Source organism: Lepidochelys kempii, chromosome 14 (genome assembly GCF_965140265.1).
Source record: "Lepidochelys kempii isolate rLepKem1 chromosome 14, rLepKem1.hap2, whole genome shotgun sequence".
In the NCBI taxonomy this organism is placed as follows: Eukaryota; Metazoa; Chordata; order Testudines; family Cheloniidae; genus Lepidochelys; species Lepidochelys kempii.
Window position 1 is genome coordinate 27,016,255 of NC_133269.1, and position 14,016 is coordinate 27,030,270.

The 14,016-nt window shown below is 46.4% G+C and overlaps 1 protein-coding gene across 10 annotated transcripts in view; it reads left to right on the top strand.

Annotated features, from left to right (window-relative positions):
• Positions 1–14,016, top strand: part of GAS7 (growth arrest specific 7) — a 369,130-nt gene that overhangs the window by 142,401 nt on the left and 212,713 nt on the right. For all 10 annotated transcript variants that reach the window (XM_073310806.1, XM_073310812.1, XM_073310808.1 and 7 more), the window contains one exon: positions 4,210–4,263. In XM_073310806.1, coding sequence (XP_073166907.1) covers positions 4,210–4,263 — 54 coding nt within the window. The remainder of the gene's footprint in view (positions 1–4,209; positions 4,264–14,016) is intronic.

Here is a 14,016-nt window from a genome sequence, read left to right on the forward strand (position 1 = left end):
ATAATTATATGGTAAAATTGAGAAAGGAAGCAATTTTTCAGGAATAGTGTGGCTGTGACACTTTATATTTTTATGTCTGATTTTGTAAGCAAGTAGTTTTTAAGTGAGGTGGAACCTGGGGTACTCAAGACAAATCAGACTCCTGAAGGGGGTGCCGTAGCCCGTAAAGATGGAGAGTCACTGCACTAGATCATACAGTCTGACCTCCTGCATAGCACAGGCCATAACATTTCTTGCAAATACTGCTCTATGGAGCCCAATAACTAAAGCATTTCAGTCCTCAAGAAACTAAAGTGTTGTGAGTCACAGGCAGAGAGCAGGAGAGACTGCGGTGCCCCCACCACCTGAGGCCACCGAAATGGCAGGGAATTCATTAGGTGAGATATACTTCTAGGGTCCCAGCAGGCAAATTACACCCGATGCTTCAGAGAAAGAAAAAAAAATCCAATGATCTGCCAACGTGACCAAGGGAAAATTCCTTCTTGACTCAAATCTGGTGATCCCTGTGACCCTGAGCATGCGAGAAGAGCCACTAGCCAGGCATCTCGATGAAAGATTCTCACTTGAGAGCACTGATCCACCCCACCTGCTGTCCTGTCTCTAGCTGTGGCCAATTGCTGATGCCTCAGAGGAAGGCAGAAGAAAACAAACAGAAAACCAGAATACATCTGGCCAATTGTGCGTTGAGGAAATTATTCCTTCCTGACCCCTGCAGGTGCCTTCCAGAAGCCTTGAAGCATGAGATTTGAGTATAGTTGTAATAGTGCAGAGTTGCAACGGTCCTGAGCTTGTCAAGGGCAATGCAGAGCTCCCTGTTCTCTCCCTGGCCCGTGAAGGAAGAGGATGAACACGAGGATTCATGAATTCACAGACCACCATGAACCAGAGACCACCATGACCATCCAGCCCAATCCCATCCACCCAAGTTGTAAAATTTCTCCCTTAATCTAATTTTAAAAACTACAAGTGGGGGTGAACCCATCACCTACACTGCTAAGCTGTTCCAATGTTTAATCACTGTTAGGAAATTGCATCTTATTTCAAGGCTGAATTTGTCAAACTTCCATTTCCAGCCATTGAATCTGGTTAGGCCTTTGTCAGCAAGGCTGAAAACATCCCGCTCTCAGATCTCTGTTCCATGATGTGTCAGTGCCTAGACACAGTGATCACATCATCTCTCAACCTTCTCTTCAATAAGCTGAATAAATGGAGCTCCTTGAGTCTCACATAGAAAATCTTGTTTCCCAGCTCCTGGATCATTTGGTGGCCCTCCTTTGACCTTACCCCAGAACTTCCAATCCTTCCTGCAGTGTGGACACCAGCACTGGACACAGTATCCTAGTAGTGGTCCTATCAATGGTCTGTCCCCAAGGAAGATTATTTTCCTTTGATATTCCCCTTTTCATACATTAGCCCTTTTTGCAACAGCATTGCACTGAGAGCTCATGTTGAGGTGATTGTTTTCAGTGACCTCTGAGATTCTCTCTGCGTCACTGCTTTCCAAGACAGTCTCCCATCCTGTAGATATAACCTGCGTTCTTGGTTCCCAGATACATTGCCTGCATTTGGCTGTTTTAAAATATATTTTGTTGGCTTGTGACCATTTAACCAGATGATTCAGATCACTCTGTAGCAGTATCCTGCCCTCCTCATTGTTTACTATCCCACCAATCTTTGTGTCATCTGCAAACTTTACAAGCAAACATTTTATATCATCGTTTAGATGGTTGGTACAAATAGTAAATTGTGTTGGACCAAGATCTGATCCCCGGGGAACCAAACTTTGCTTGTTAATATCTCCCCATTATCAACTACATTCTGAGCTCTGTCAGTGAGCCAGGTTTTATTCCATCAAATCTGTGCCCCGTTAGTTCAATACAATGCAAGTTTTTAATCAAAATGTCATGTGGTACTAAGACAAATGCCTTGGCAAAAGCCAAGTATACGATATCAACACAGGTTTCAGAGTAGCAGCCGTGTTAGTCTGTATCCAGAAAAAGAAAAGGAGGACTTGTGGCACCTTAGAGACTAACAAATTTATTTGCTCACTTCATTGGATGCATTCAGTGGAAAATATTTTCCACTGAATGCATCCGATGAAATGAGCTGTAGCTCACGAAAGCTTATGCTCAGATAAATCTGTTGGTCTCTAAGGTGCCACAAGTCCTCCTTTTTTTATATCACCACAGTTACCTTTATCAACCAGACTTGTTATCCTGCTTAAAAAAAGACGACAAATTAGTTTGACAAAACCTACCTTCCATGAAACCACACCAACCGGGATTAATTCTTTTGTAGCTTTGTATTCTTTGAGTCCCAAATTAACCATTCCATTATTTTACTCGGGATCGACATCAGGCTAACAGATTTAGAGTTCCCTGGGTCACCCCTTTTACCCTTCTTAAATATTGGCACTATATTGGCAGGCCTCCAGTCCTTTGGAATTGCCCCAGTTTTCCAGTATTTGTTAAAAGTGAACATTAGTGGTTCAGACAGCCCCTCCTCGGCTAGTTCTTTTAAGACTTAAAACAGTTTCATTTGTGGTCAAGTTCCAGATTCAACAGCCTGATTCCAGGCAAAGACTGGTGAGGCTGGTGTGTTCTGTATCACTTAATTAACCACAGCAGCACCAGGGCAAGTGGAACAGAGTCCCAGCATAGACTCTGCCTGCGGTGGGAGATTAGTCACTGGGCCAACAGGGCCCATGCCCAGGGCCCCTGGCCAATTGGGGGCCCCCCAGAAAAATGGGCACCCCTGCACCCCGACCTGCTCCACCAGCCCGGCGCTCTTGCTGGGGAGCAGAGTCAGGGTGCGGGGGCTTCACCGGCTCCATCCGCCCACACGGCACTCCGCCCAGGGTGCAGAGTCAACCTGACCCTGCTCCCTGGCAGGAGCTCTGGGTGGGCAGGGGAAGCCCCCACACCCCGACCCCATTTCCCCAGCAGGAGCACCGGGGCAGGGGTGGGGGAGGAGAGACTGGGGTGGGGAGGGGCCCCCATTTGCTCTGGCCCAGGACCACACAAAACCGTAATCCGCCTCTGTCTGCCTGTGCAAGGTGAAATCCCCCTCCCTAGGAGCTAGTCTGGGGAGCTGAGAGCCCTCAGTCGGCAGTGAGGGTGGAAGAGGCCAAGGGCTAAAGCAGAGCTGAGTGCAGAAGAGCAGGGTCGCTCACTGATTGGACGAGTATCTTGGCAGTGCCTCATGCAAAGATCTGCTGGAGAGGATGGGTGCATGGCTGGGACTCACCTGGAACAGTTTCTGCTGCCTCTGAGTTCACAGCTTGGTAGCTGGTGTCTGTATCAGCTGGGTGCTGCTCAAGGCAGACATCAGTTTGCAGCTGACTCAGAACAACCTCCAGGCAGCCAGCAATGCCAGAGCAGTGCTAGTGTGCTGCAGGTGGCACGGAGCTGGGGGAATGTCACCCAAGCTTAGTGAAAGAGGGACAGCCCCTGATTTCAGGAGAATTCTCTGGGCAGCCCCATAAACCAGGCCTGGGGCCTCTTGGTCCTTTACAAATGGCGTCAGAACATCTAAAAAACAGGGAGGGTGTTCTGATTGCAGATTTTAAGCTCTCAGCTGTTTGGGGGCAGGGCCCGTGTTGGTACAGCACACAGCACAAGGCCCTGCTCTGGATCAGAGCCTGTGGGCGTTACTAGAATAGAGAATTAGTTGAATTCTCCAAAGTGACACATCCCCTCAGGATCAGTTCAGTACTGCAGGAATTCAGAGCTTGGTCTTGTGGGCAGTGGGTACCATGGAGCGCAAAGGGTTCAGCGGATCTGGGGGGCTGCACAGGTTAAGTACTTCAGTGCATGAGCACAGTGCTCAGTGGCTGGACGTAGGGGGTACAGTGGCAGTGGTGGCATAGTGGAGGGGCACAGCCAGGAAGGGGCCCAGGACTCAGTGGTGGGGGGTGGGGGTGCAGTGGAGCGGTGGAGGGGCTTAGTGGAGGGGCCCAGGGGGGAAGGAGCACCAGGGCTCAGTGGAGGAGGGCAGGGGCTCAGGGGCTCCTTGGTGCCCAAGGTTGCTCCTCAGCTCCTTCCCGGCCGCCCCCTCATCCCCGCATCACTCCTCTGCCCACTGCCCTCGCCTTTCTCGGCCGGACACCGATGCCTTTCAGTGATTCACTGCGCAGCTCGGGCCAATCACACTCACACACCCTCCCGCCATGGAGCACATGCTGAAGATGCCTCTCTCCTCTCTCCACAGAGTCCGGGGTCCCCGCGCGTGCCCAGGAGGCTGGCCAGGGAGAGCTCGCGGACGGTAAGTACAGCCGGGACAGCTGGCAGCGCTGCAGGTAGGGGTTGAGGCCTGGACAGTGATCACTGCCGCTGTGCTGAGGGCCAGCAGCATGTGGGCCAGCTGCTGGGGCAGGGCAGAGCAGCCTGGGATGGCAAAGAAAGCCCCTGGCGGGTGGGGTGGTCCTGGGGCAGCCAGTCAAACCAGAGGGCACGTGTCTGGGGGCTCCCTGCTCTGTTTTTAAGGAGCACTGAATCAAAAACAACTTTAACAAAACGGCCTGGGTCAAACGTGTAGCTGGTGTCAAGCCAGTTCTTAGCAAAGTGGCCACATCACAAAAATGGAATTGACACTATTTGCAACCCTATGCGTACCGCCAGCAGAGGCCCCAAGTCTCAGTGAGCACTAGACGTGGAACTGCTCGGAGCCCTAGCAGCAGAGGTGAGGAAAGTTGGTAGCGAAGCCTGTTCCACCTGTATAGAACCTGTTCTGTGAATGAATGGAAATCTTCAGTGTTCCGGGCTACCAGGCCAGCGTCTTTCACCAGCACTGAAGGTCACACCCCGAAAAACAATACAAATCAAAGTGATACAATTTCATAAGAGATATCTGTGCCCTGAAATATCATCTACATCAGTGGTTCCCAAACTTGTTCCGCCACTTGTGCAGGGAAAGGCCCTGGCGGGCCGGGCCAGTTTGTTTACCTGCCGCGTCTGCAGGTTCGGCCGATCACGACTCCCACTGGCTGCGGTTCGCTGCTCTAGGCCAATGGGAGCTGCAGGAAGCGGCGTGGGCCAAGGGACATACTTGCACCGTTTCTGCTGCTCTGGGATTTGGAAACTGATTAGTTAATCTGCTTGTTACATGGTAGCAGAAAACTGGCTGAGATCCAAAACTCTTTTTCTAAATCTGTCTTCAATAAAAAAATATAGAAAAGAAGTTTGAGCAATTAGTAAGGAATGCTGACTCTGCAAAATAACTATTGCTGATAAACAGCTGGTAAGGAAGTACGTGGGAAATGTGAATACCCACTATACAAATCAGATGTTCTGGGTGACCTGTCTAACAAGCTTACTAAACCACTACCATTTTTTTTTTGAAAACTCAGGGACAATTCAGGAGGTAATGAAATACTGAAGAAATGGAAATTTAGCACCTTATTTTCAATGAAGAATGATTCTGGCAATTACCACCCTAGAAGTGGAACTTCTCTCTTTAGCTGAAACAGGGTAATGGAAGGGCATTAGTATCTGGCAAAGCATGCAGTTGGATGGAGGTTTCTGGTAGAAAGTGCAGGGATTGCTGGTAAGATCAGTGTTAATTAACGTCTTCATTACTGAACCACAGAGAATAGTTTGCAACTTTGCATTACAGAACAGGGTGTTATTAATCCCCCTAGATGAAACTTTGTGGCCATATCTGGGCTTTAGTGTTCAGTTCTGGGCATCTCAATGCCAGAAAGATATTTAAAAGTGGAAGGAATTCAGAGAAGAACAACACAACTGCTTGGGGCTGGATGGGATTTACTTAAGAGGAAAGATTAAAAGAACCAAGTGAGCTAAGCATTGACTAAGGGAGAGAGAAGGGAGCATGCTCATAATCTATAAATATTGGAAGGGTATAAAGCCCAAGGGAGGGAGAGGAATTATTTAAAGTCATAAATTGTAGGGGTGTAACTAGGAGTAATGGGACGATCTTGAGAGAACAGTCTATTGATCTGCCCTTCCGTCAGTGAGGAGTGCTTTTGTGCCCATGTACAGATTTGTTATAGGCCATTTTGGTTGCCATTGTTGAGTCACTGAGGCTCGATGGGAGTTAATTCAGTTGTCTGAGTGCCCATATGATGCATCTCTCTGCTGTGGTAGCCCAGTCACCTCCATCAGTCCTCCCACTGCTGTCCCAGAGTGCACCAGTCATTGCAAAAGTGGCCAGTCTGGTCACCTTTCTGCCCAGCAGTCACCTAGCAGTTTACATAGCCATGCATGCTGAGTGGAGCTCACTTGTAAGCCATTTCAGAGCACTGCTGCTTGTACCACTGCTGAAGTCCACACCTTCATCTGCTTGGGGCTGCTGGGCATGCCCATTGCCAACTGGGACCGTGGCACAGGGAGGCCAGGAGGTAGCCACTGTCCACACTGGGAGTCGAGTGCGCTGAGGGGTTGACAGAAGGGAGAGGGTGTATAAACACACCTAGGACAATTAGTGAAACACCAGGAAATTCCCCCACAGTGTGTCCATTCTACTGTGAATTACACCTGGTCCTCTGCAAGTATCCCACCAGTCAGCCCCTCCTGGTGATTAACAGCCCTCACTGTTAAAAAATTGCACTTTATTTTCTGTCTGAATTTGTCATTAAACCCATACCATAATATGCAGGTGATAATTTTGAAGCCCTTCAAATTTCTCTGGTATTTAAGCAGTACTGTGGGCTCTTCTGCCACTTTAACCAAAGGTACAACCAGTGCTAAAATCTTTCATTTACAAGCCAAATCAAGGCTTCTTCCTCTTGTTGTCTATGAACTGTCAATTCTCTTGTCAACAAAGTCTGTGTGATTTAGGCTGAACTCTTTGAAACATTCAGGGTTTCTCCCAGTAGGGAAACATCTTTTTGTCTTACAAATTGTACTACTCTTAGTATAATGAGTTTCTCCAGCCTCCACATTCTCAACTGAGTTAGTGATTAGGCATGATTTCTAGAAACCTATGAAGTAAATACAAGTACATGTCATACATTTTAGTCATTCAGAGGGTTTTAACTCAGGTACATGCTTTCTGGGAAGCATTTAGCTTAACATAACCATGTTGTCACTTGGTGAAACCACACATGTATAACTAGGCTTGGCTGACTTTGAGTTTTTATATATATTTTTGACAGATAATAATGTTTATTTTAAGTAGGGTTACCATATTTCAGGTTCCCACAAAGAGGACACCGCTAGATGGGGAACTGTGGGGGAGGGGTTACAGTTGGAGGGTGTTGGAGGTGAGTGTGTGTACTGGCAGGGGTACCTGGGGGGTGCTGGAGAGGGCATTTTGGAGGGGGTGCTGGAGAAGGAGGTGCTGGAGAGGGCACTGGAGAGGGCCTCCCTGTGGGCCTCTCCCCCACCCCAGGGCTGGGAGCTGGAGCCTGGGTGGGTGGGATCCAGCAGCTGCATGGGAGGGATCAGCTGGGACATGGAGAGAGCTCTTCCTGAGCTGTAACATCTGCTGTGTAAAAATCCCAGACGTTGTCTCTTATTTGAAAAATCTGTTCGGATAGAGGGCGGAAGATCAAAAAAGAGGCCATGTCCAGGAAAACCCAGACATATGGTAACCCTAATTTTAAGCATTTTTTTTCCAGTTTTTATCAATTTAAATTTTCACAGGTGAGGGAAATTATGGAGAGTAAGACAACAGGGAGAACTCAGTAAATAATTATTTTATGACAGTAGACACTGAGTTTCAAAAAATTAAAGGTTTCAGAGTAACAGCCGTGTTAGTCTGTATTCACAAAAAGAAAAGGAGTACTTGTGGCACCTTAGAGACTAACCAATTTATTAGAGCATAAGCTTTCGTGAGCTACAGCTCACTTCATCAGATGCATATCGTGGAAACTGCAGCAGACTTTATATATACACAGAGAATATGAACCAATACCTCCTCCCACCCCACTGTCCTGCTGGTAATAGCTTATCTAAAGTGATCATCAGGTGGGCCATTTCCAGCACAAATCCAGGTTTTCTCACACTCCACCCCCCCCCAACACAAATTCACTCTCCTGCTGGTGATAGCCCATCCAAAGTGACAACTCTTTACACAATGTGCATGACAATCAAGTTGGGCTATTTCCTGCACAAACCCAGGTTTTCTCACATCCCCCCCACCCCCATACACACACAAACGAAAGCTTATGCTCTAATAAATTGGTTAGTCTCTAAGGTGCCACAAGTACTCCTTTTCTTTTTGCAAAAAATTAAAGGTTTAACTATTAAAACACAAATTGTGAACTTCCCATGTTAAAATATATCAAGTAAATATCCTTAAATCAAACCCTAGTAAGTTCTTAAGTAATTTTTCGTACATTGCCTGTCAATAAATTTCAGTTATTATTGATGGAAATATTTTTGTCAGTTTCATATATACGGTGAAATGGACATTTACTAATAAAAATCGAATCCTTCCAAGACTGTGTATTAATCATTTTGCTATTTATCAGTTAGAACTGGCCTGAAGGTGGCTTCTCCAGCTCATCTGCACAGTTGCAATGACTGGTTTCTTGAGTTAACTAGAGAGTTAATTCATTCAGGTAATTCACTCAGGGTGTTGTGATACCAAGTTCTTGTCTCTTCCAGATTTTGCAGCAGTCTCCCTAGATGGTACTTTAACAGATAAGGTTAATAGGTGCTTGTCAGTGATAGGCTTTAGTTGTTAACAGCAGGGAGTGTGTTCACTCAGCTAGGTGATGAGTCTTTCTTGTGCAGCTGGTTCTGCTGCATGGAGCACTATGCTGAACAATACAGGGCATATTATATGTGATGCAGCAAAGCACAGTCAGATAGCGACCCAGGCTTCTGCCAATGATTTGAAAAGTCCATCCAGGTTATAAGCTGTGTCGTTTCTCATCATCATGATAATAAAATACAGATGGAATAGAACTGTAAGATACAAATACATCATCTTGCTTCTCTCCAAATACAGAACAAAAAAATTGTTGAATACTTCTGCCTTTTGTGTATCGTGGTTGATAATTTTATGTCCTTATCCTATCATAATGGCACTATACCACTGCTTGGATTTCATTTGTTTTTGACACATTTAAAGAACTGCTTCTTACTGGCCATAGATTTTTCATTGATATCTTTATCAGTAGTTTGCATTTCCTAACTGTTGATAAGTAGTCATTGCTGTCAGCTTCCTCATTTTTCAATTTTGTTTGTTTACATTTTAATTTCCCTCTGAACCGGAATGATTTTTTAACCAAAGAAGCCTTCTTATATCATTGTAGCATTGTGGAGTTTGGGGGCCATGAACAGAGCATTTCTGTGAATGTTGCTGATATAGTGTGGATTATAAAGACCTGGCATATTTGCAAGATTGGGAAAGTCATTCTCAGGGGTTGAGGACTGTGGGAGGCGCTTGTGAAGATACTAGTGGTCTAAAAGTCAGTTGCGACTCTGAAGAATTTGGAAACCGCTGCATTAGAGGATTGTTGCCTGAGGGACTGTGGAGAGAAGCTGGGTTTTGGGAGATGGCAAATGGCTTGGGATACAGGACTACAGACCATGTTCTAGGTTTAAGGGGCAGTTTGGGGGCAAGCATGGAGATACTTGTGGAAGGAGTGCACAAAGAGGGAGTCAGAACTGTCCAAGCACAAGATGTGCACAGGAGAGTTGTAGGGACCTAGCAAAGAGATGCAGCTGGGCGTAGCATGGGAAAGAGGCCATGGGAAAAGAAACCTGCTCTTTCTGTTCTTTGATCAGCTCCTGGAGGCACTGGACCAGCTGCTTACTGAGCTTGCAAATTGAGTTCCTTAGAATGTCTCTCTCCACCTGTGCAAGAGTATTTAAAGCAAATTTGTCAACCTCGGCTGCTGGTTTCCTTGGCAGTAAGGACAGGAAGAGTCAGAGCAGCCTTGGGTTTCTTGGAAAATCCACATTCACAGAAGCCCATTCACAGTATGGAAGCAAGGAAGGGAAGAGGCCCGACAGGCTGGGCCAAGGAATAGAGCAATGGTAGTGGGAGCTCTCTTAACCATAGACTCACTCCTGTTCCCATTGAAGGCAAAGGTGAAACTTTTGTTGACTGAGGTGGGAGTCAGACTGAGCCCAGTGTGCAAGAGTATGTCCAAGATGAGGGGCCTGTCGGTAAGGTAAACCAAGGCAGGGTTTGTGCTCAGTTCCCTTCATGGGATTCCAGGGATGGGTGAGGTTTGGAATAGGCTTGGTTCTCAGTCTGTGGAAGCCAGGGGTCCTCCCCCATCTCTGCCTCCATGGCTCCAGTGTATGGTAGTCTCATGCTCCTGTGGGTTTCGGAGGGCCGGCGTGCTGTGTGAGTTAATGCGAACCTGGTCATTGTGGCTTCCATTCCTATAGTGCCAGGGACGTCACACTATAGAACCAGGAGCTGTAAACACTGTGACTATAGCACAAGGATGGCCAAACTGCGGCTCATGAACCGCATGCAGCTTTTACAGTTAAAGTGTGGCTTGCGAGCCCCCCCTGCCCATTCTCCACCTACCAGACTTGGGAGAGGGGGAGAGCGGCTCGGGACCTCTGCTTTTCAGCAGAGTGGTGGGGTAGGGGCTTCTGCCCAGAGGGGAGAGTGGTCTCGAGGCTTCAGCCCCACAGGTTACATCTGCCAGGGCTTGGGGTTCCAGCAGGAGTGGGCTGAAGCCCCAAGCCCCGGCAGGCGCATCCTGCGAGGCAGAAGCCCCAAGCCCCGGCTGGTGCGCCTCAGCTCTTGAACTTCTGAATATCGTTGTATGCGGCTCGGAGGGTCAGTGAGTTTGGCCACCAATGCTATGGTGTATCGCACTGGTTATCAAATTTTTTAGGTTGCACCCCTTTCCAAATAATGGAGTCTACCACGTACCCCCATCTGAGATAGCGTCATAATATACCTATGATTAGATTGCCAAGTCTTACTAAATAAAATGCATTGTCCACCGTTACAGGATTTTTCTCACATACTTCCTGACAAGAGCATGTGTACCCCCTAAGGATAAAGGTACCCATTTGAAAACCACTGGTGTATTGCAGAAAGAAAAGGAGTACTTGTGGCACCTTAGAGACTAACAAATTTATTTCAGCATAAGATTTCGTGAGCTACAGCTCACTTCATCGGATGCATTCGGAAGTATTGTGTTATGTTAGCATGTGACCATGTCATCCAAGTTGTATTTTGATAGTACATATGCACAATGGCAGAGTAGAAGGTGTGCTCACACCCTTGACACTGGTATTTCCTGACTTGTGACAACTCCCATTGTAATCACAGGGTTGCATTCATTTTGGGATTGTCATTTAATTAAATAAACATCCTCATTTTGTCCCAGAGGACGTTTCACTTGGTCACTATGCCATGCCAACCCACTAATGTCTGTCAGGAGCTCCCCAGTTCACTGCACACAGGAAGCAACACTTTCATTTTGCCTTTTGACATTTTACTGCTTTTCCCAAGTATTTTTCAAAGGTCCTTTCAGTCTAATCCACTTTGGAGATCAAAGCAAAGAGGGAAAGAAGTGCAGTGTTTTAAATCAAGTCCAAAAGAGTGTTAAACTATTCTCTATCTGCTGTAAACAGTCCAGTGTACAGGGACTGAGAGCTGCTTGCCAAATCCTCCTTTGTTCTGGGTGTAGAGGACAAAAGATGAAAGGCTTAACTTCAAGAGACTGGCCGCATTAGAGGATTGTCCTAGGATTCTCTGAAAATCCCTCCAGCTGATGATAGGATTTGATCCAACAGCAGCTCCTTGAGGTAGAGGTAAAGAAGACAGTACTTTTGCATTTCAGAGTTATTGCTGAGTCACTTGGCAGGAATTTGTCTCTGTAGAGCCCTTTAACAATTCTAAACATGGATAGACTTTCCACATTACATAAATGTAAAGAGACTGTATAGTGCCTTCCCTTAGAACAGTCACATAGCTGTGCTTCGCATAGATCACACAGAGAAGCCTTTAGAGACGCTGGAGTACTTAGGGATGGGAAAGGGAGGAACAAAAAGCCATTGCAAGAGGTAAACAGTTGTTCTCTGCAAATAGCCAAAGGTATTTACCAGGACCGTACTGTTAGACATGTACTGTATAAAACCCCTGGAGTGTGTTTTCCATTGCAGTGCTGCTCTTTAGAGAATTGTTCCCATTTCATGATATGATGCGAGAGAGACCTTTAAAATATTATTTTAAATATAAAATTTAGCCCCCTGGAATCCCTGTGATAGAGGAAAAGTTGAGTGAGGGGAAAAAGGAGAAAAAGGACAAGTTGGAAGAGATAACTGAAGAAGGGGTTGTTGGAACAGTGTTGGCACAGAGCTGGAGCCTGCAAAAGCCTATGAGCACTGAGCAGTCCCATTGATTTTGCTGGGGCTATTGGTAGATGATATACTGAGTACATATAGAACAATGTATTGTATAAATCTCTTGGATACCACAGTGATCAGCACGTCAAGACATAGATTAGAGTTTACGGCTGCAGTCTGCTTCCTTTCTGCAGCTTTGCCCCATATTTAATCTTACACTTTGTTTTGTTATTGCTCAGTAGCGGCGTGCACAGCCAAGCACTTCATTTGTTAATGTAGGTTTGCTCAGCAGTGCTATGCGCAACCCAGCACCTCATTTATTATTGTAGGGTTGCTTAGCAGTGTGCACAGCCCAGAGATTGTGATCACTAGACTGTGCATATTGGTTTTCAATTTTGGGATAATTCATCCAAGAACAATTGAACCCAGTGAATTTGGCAATATATCTGAGTATTTTCTCACCACATCTGATCGAGTCTCTACTTTCTACTGAGAGGAAGCAGTTTTCTTGTTGATGTTTTTACTGTCAAATCTTACTGCAAGAAACAAGGAAAAAGAAAAGGAGTACTTGTGGCACCTTAGAGACTAACCAATTTATTTGAGCATAAGCTTTTGTGAGCTACAGCTCACTTCATCGGATGTGAAAGTCATTCATAAGTATTAATTACTTTTTAAAACTCAGACAGCTTTAAAAGAAACCCCAGGACTCCTCCATCCTCCACAATGGCTTTGAAAACAGCACTTATAACAACAACAAAGGACTTCTTTTTCCCAGTAGCTGAAGATCTGCTTACTGTGGTACAAACCTGTTTCTCCTCCCTTTGTTTAATGGAAACTTAAACTTGGAGAGTGGTCAGTTTGGATGAGCTATTGCCAGCAGGAGAGTGAGTTTATGTGTGTGTGTGTGTGTTCCCCGGGAGGGCGGGGGAGAAGCCTGGGTCTGTGCTGGAAATGGCCCACCTTGATTACCATGCACATTGTAGGGAGAGTGGTCACTTTGGATGAGCTATTACCAGCAGGAGAGTGAGTTTGTGTGTGTATGGGGGTGGGGGGGTGAGAAAACCTGGATTTATGCTGGAAATGGCCCACCTTGATTATCATGCACATTGTAGGGAGAGTGGTCACTTTGGATAAGCTATTACCAGCAGGAGAGTGAGTTTGTGTGTGTGGTTTTTGGAGGGGGGTGAGGGGGTGAGAGAACCTGGATTTGTGCAGGAAATGGCCCACCTTGATTATCATACACATTGTAGGGAGAGTGGTCACTTTGGATAAGCTATTACCAGCAGGAGAGTGAGTTTGTGGGGGGGTGGGTACGGAGGGTGAGAAAACCTGGATTTGTGCTGGAAATGGCCCAACTTGATGATCACTTTAGATAAGCTATTACCAGCAGGACAGTGGGGTGGGAGGAGGTATTGTTTTATGATCTCTGTATGTATATAAAGTCTGCTGCAGTTTCCACGGTATGCATCCGATGAAGTGAGCTGTAGCTCACGAAAGCTCATGCTCAAATAAATTGGTTAGTCTCTAAGGTGCCACAAGTACTCCTTTTCTTTTTGCGAATACAGACTAACACGGCTGTTATTCTGAAACCTGAAATTTGTCTGGATCCTGTCTGCCTCATCTGCACGTCCAAGTGCCCATCATTGTAGCTCTGACAGCAGTGAGGAGAATCTCCCAGCAAGTTCCCTTCCGAATGAGGCCGAATCTGCACATGCGCTACAGTGACACAACTACATCACTGCAGCTAGGCCTCTGTAGCGCCACAGGGCAGACTCTTCCAAGA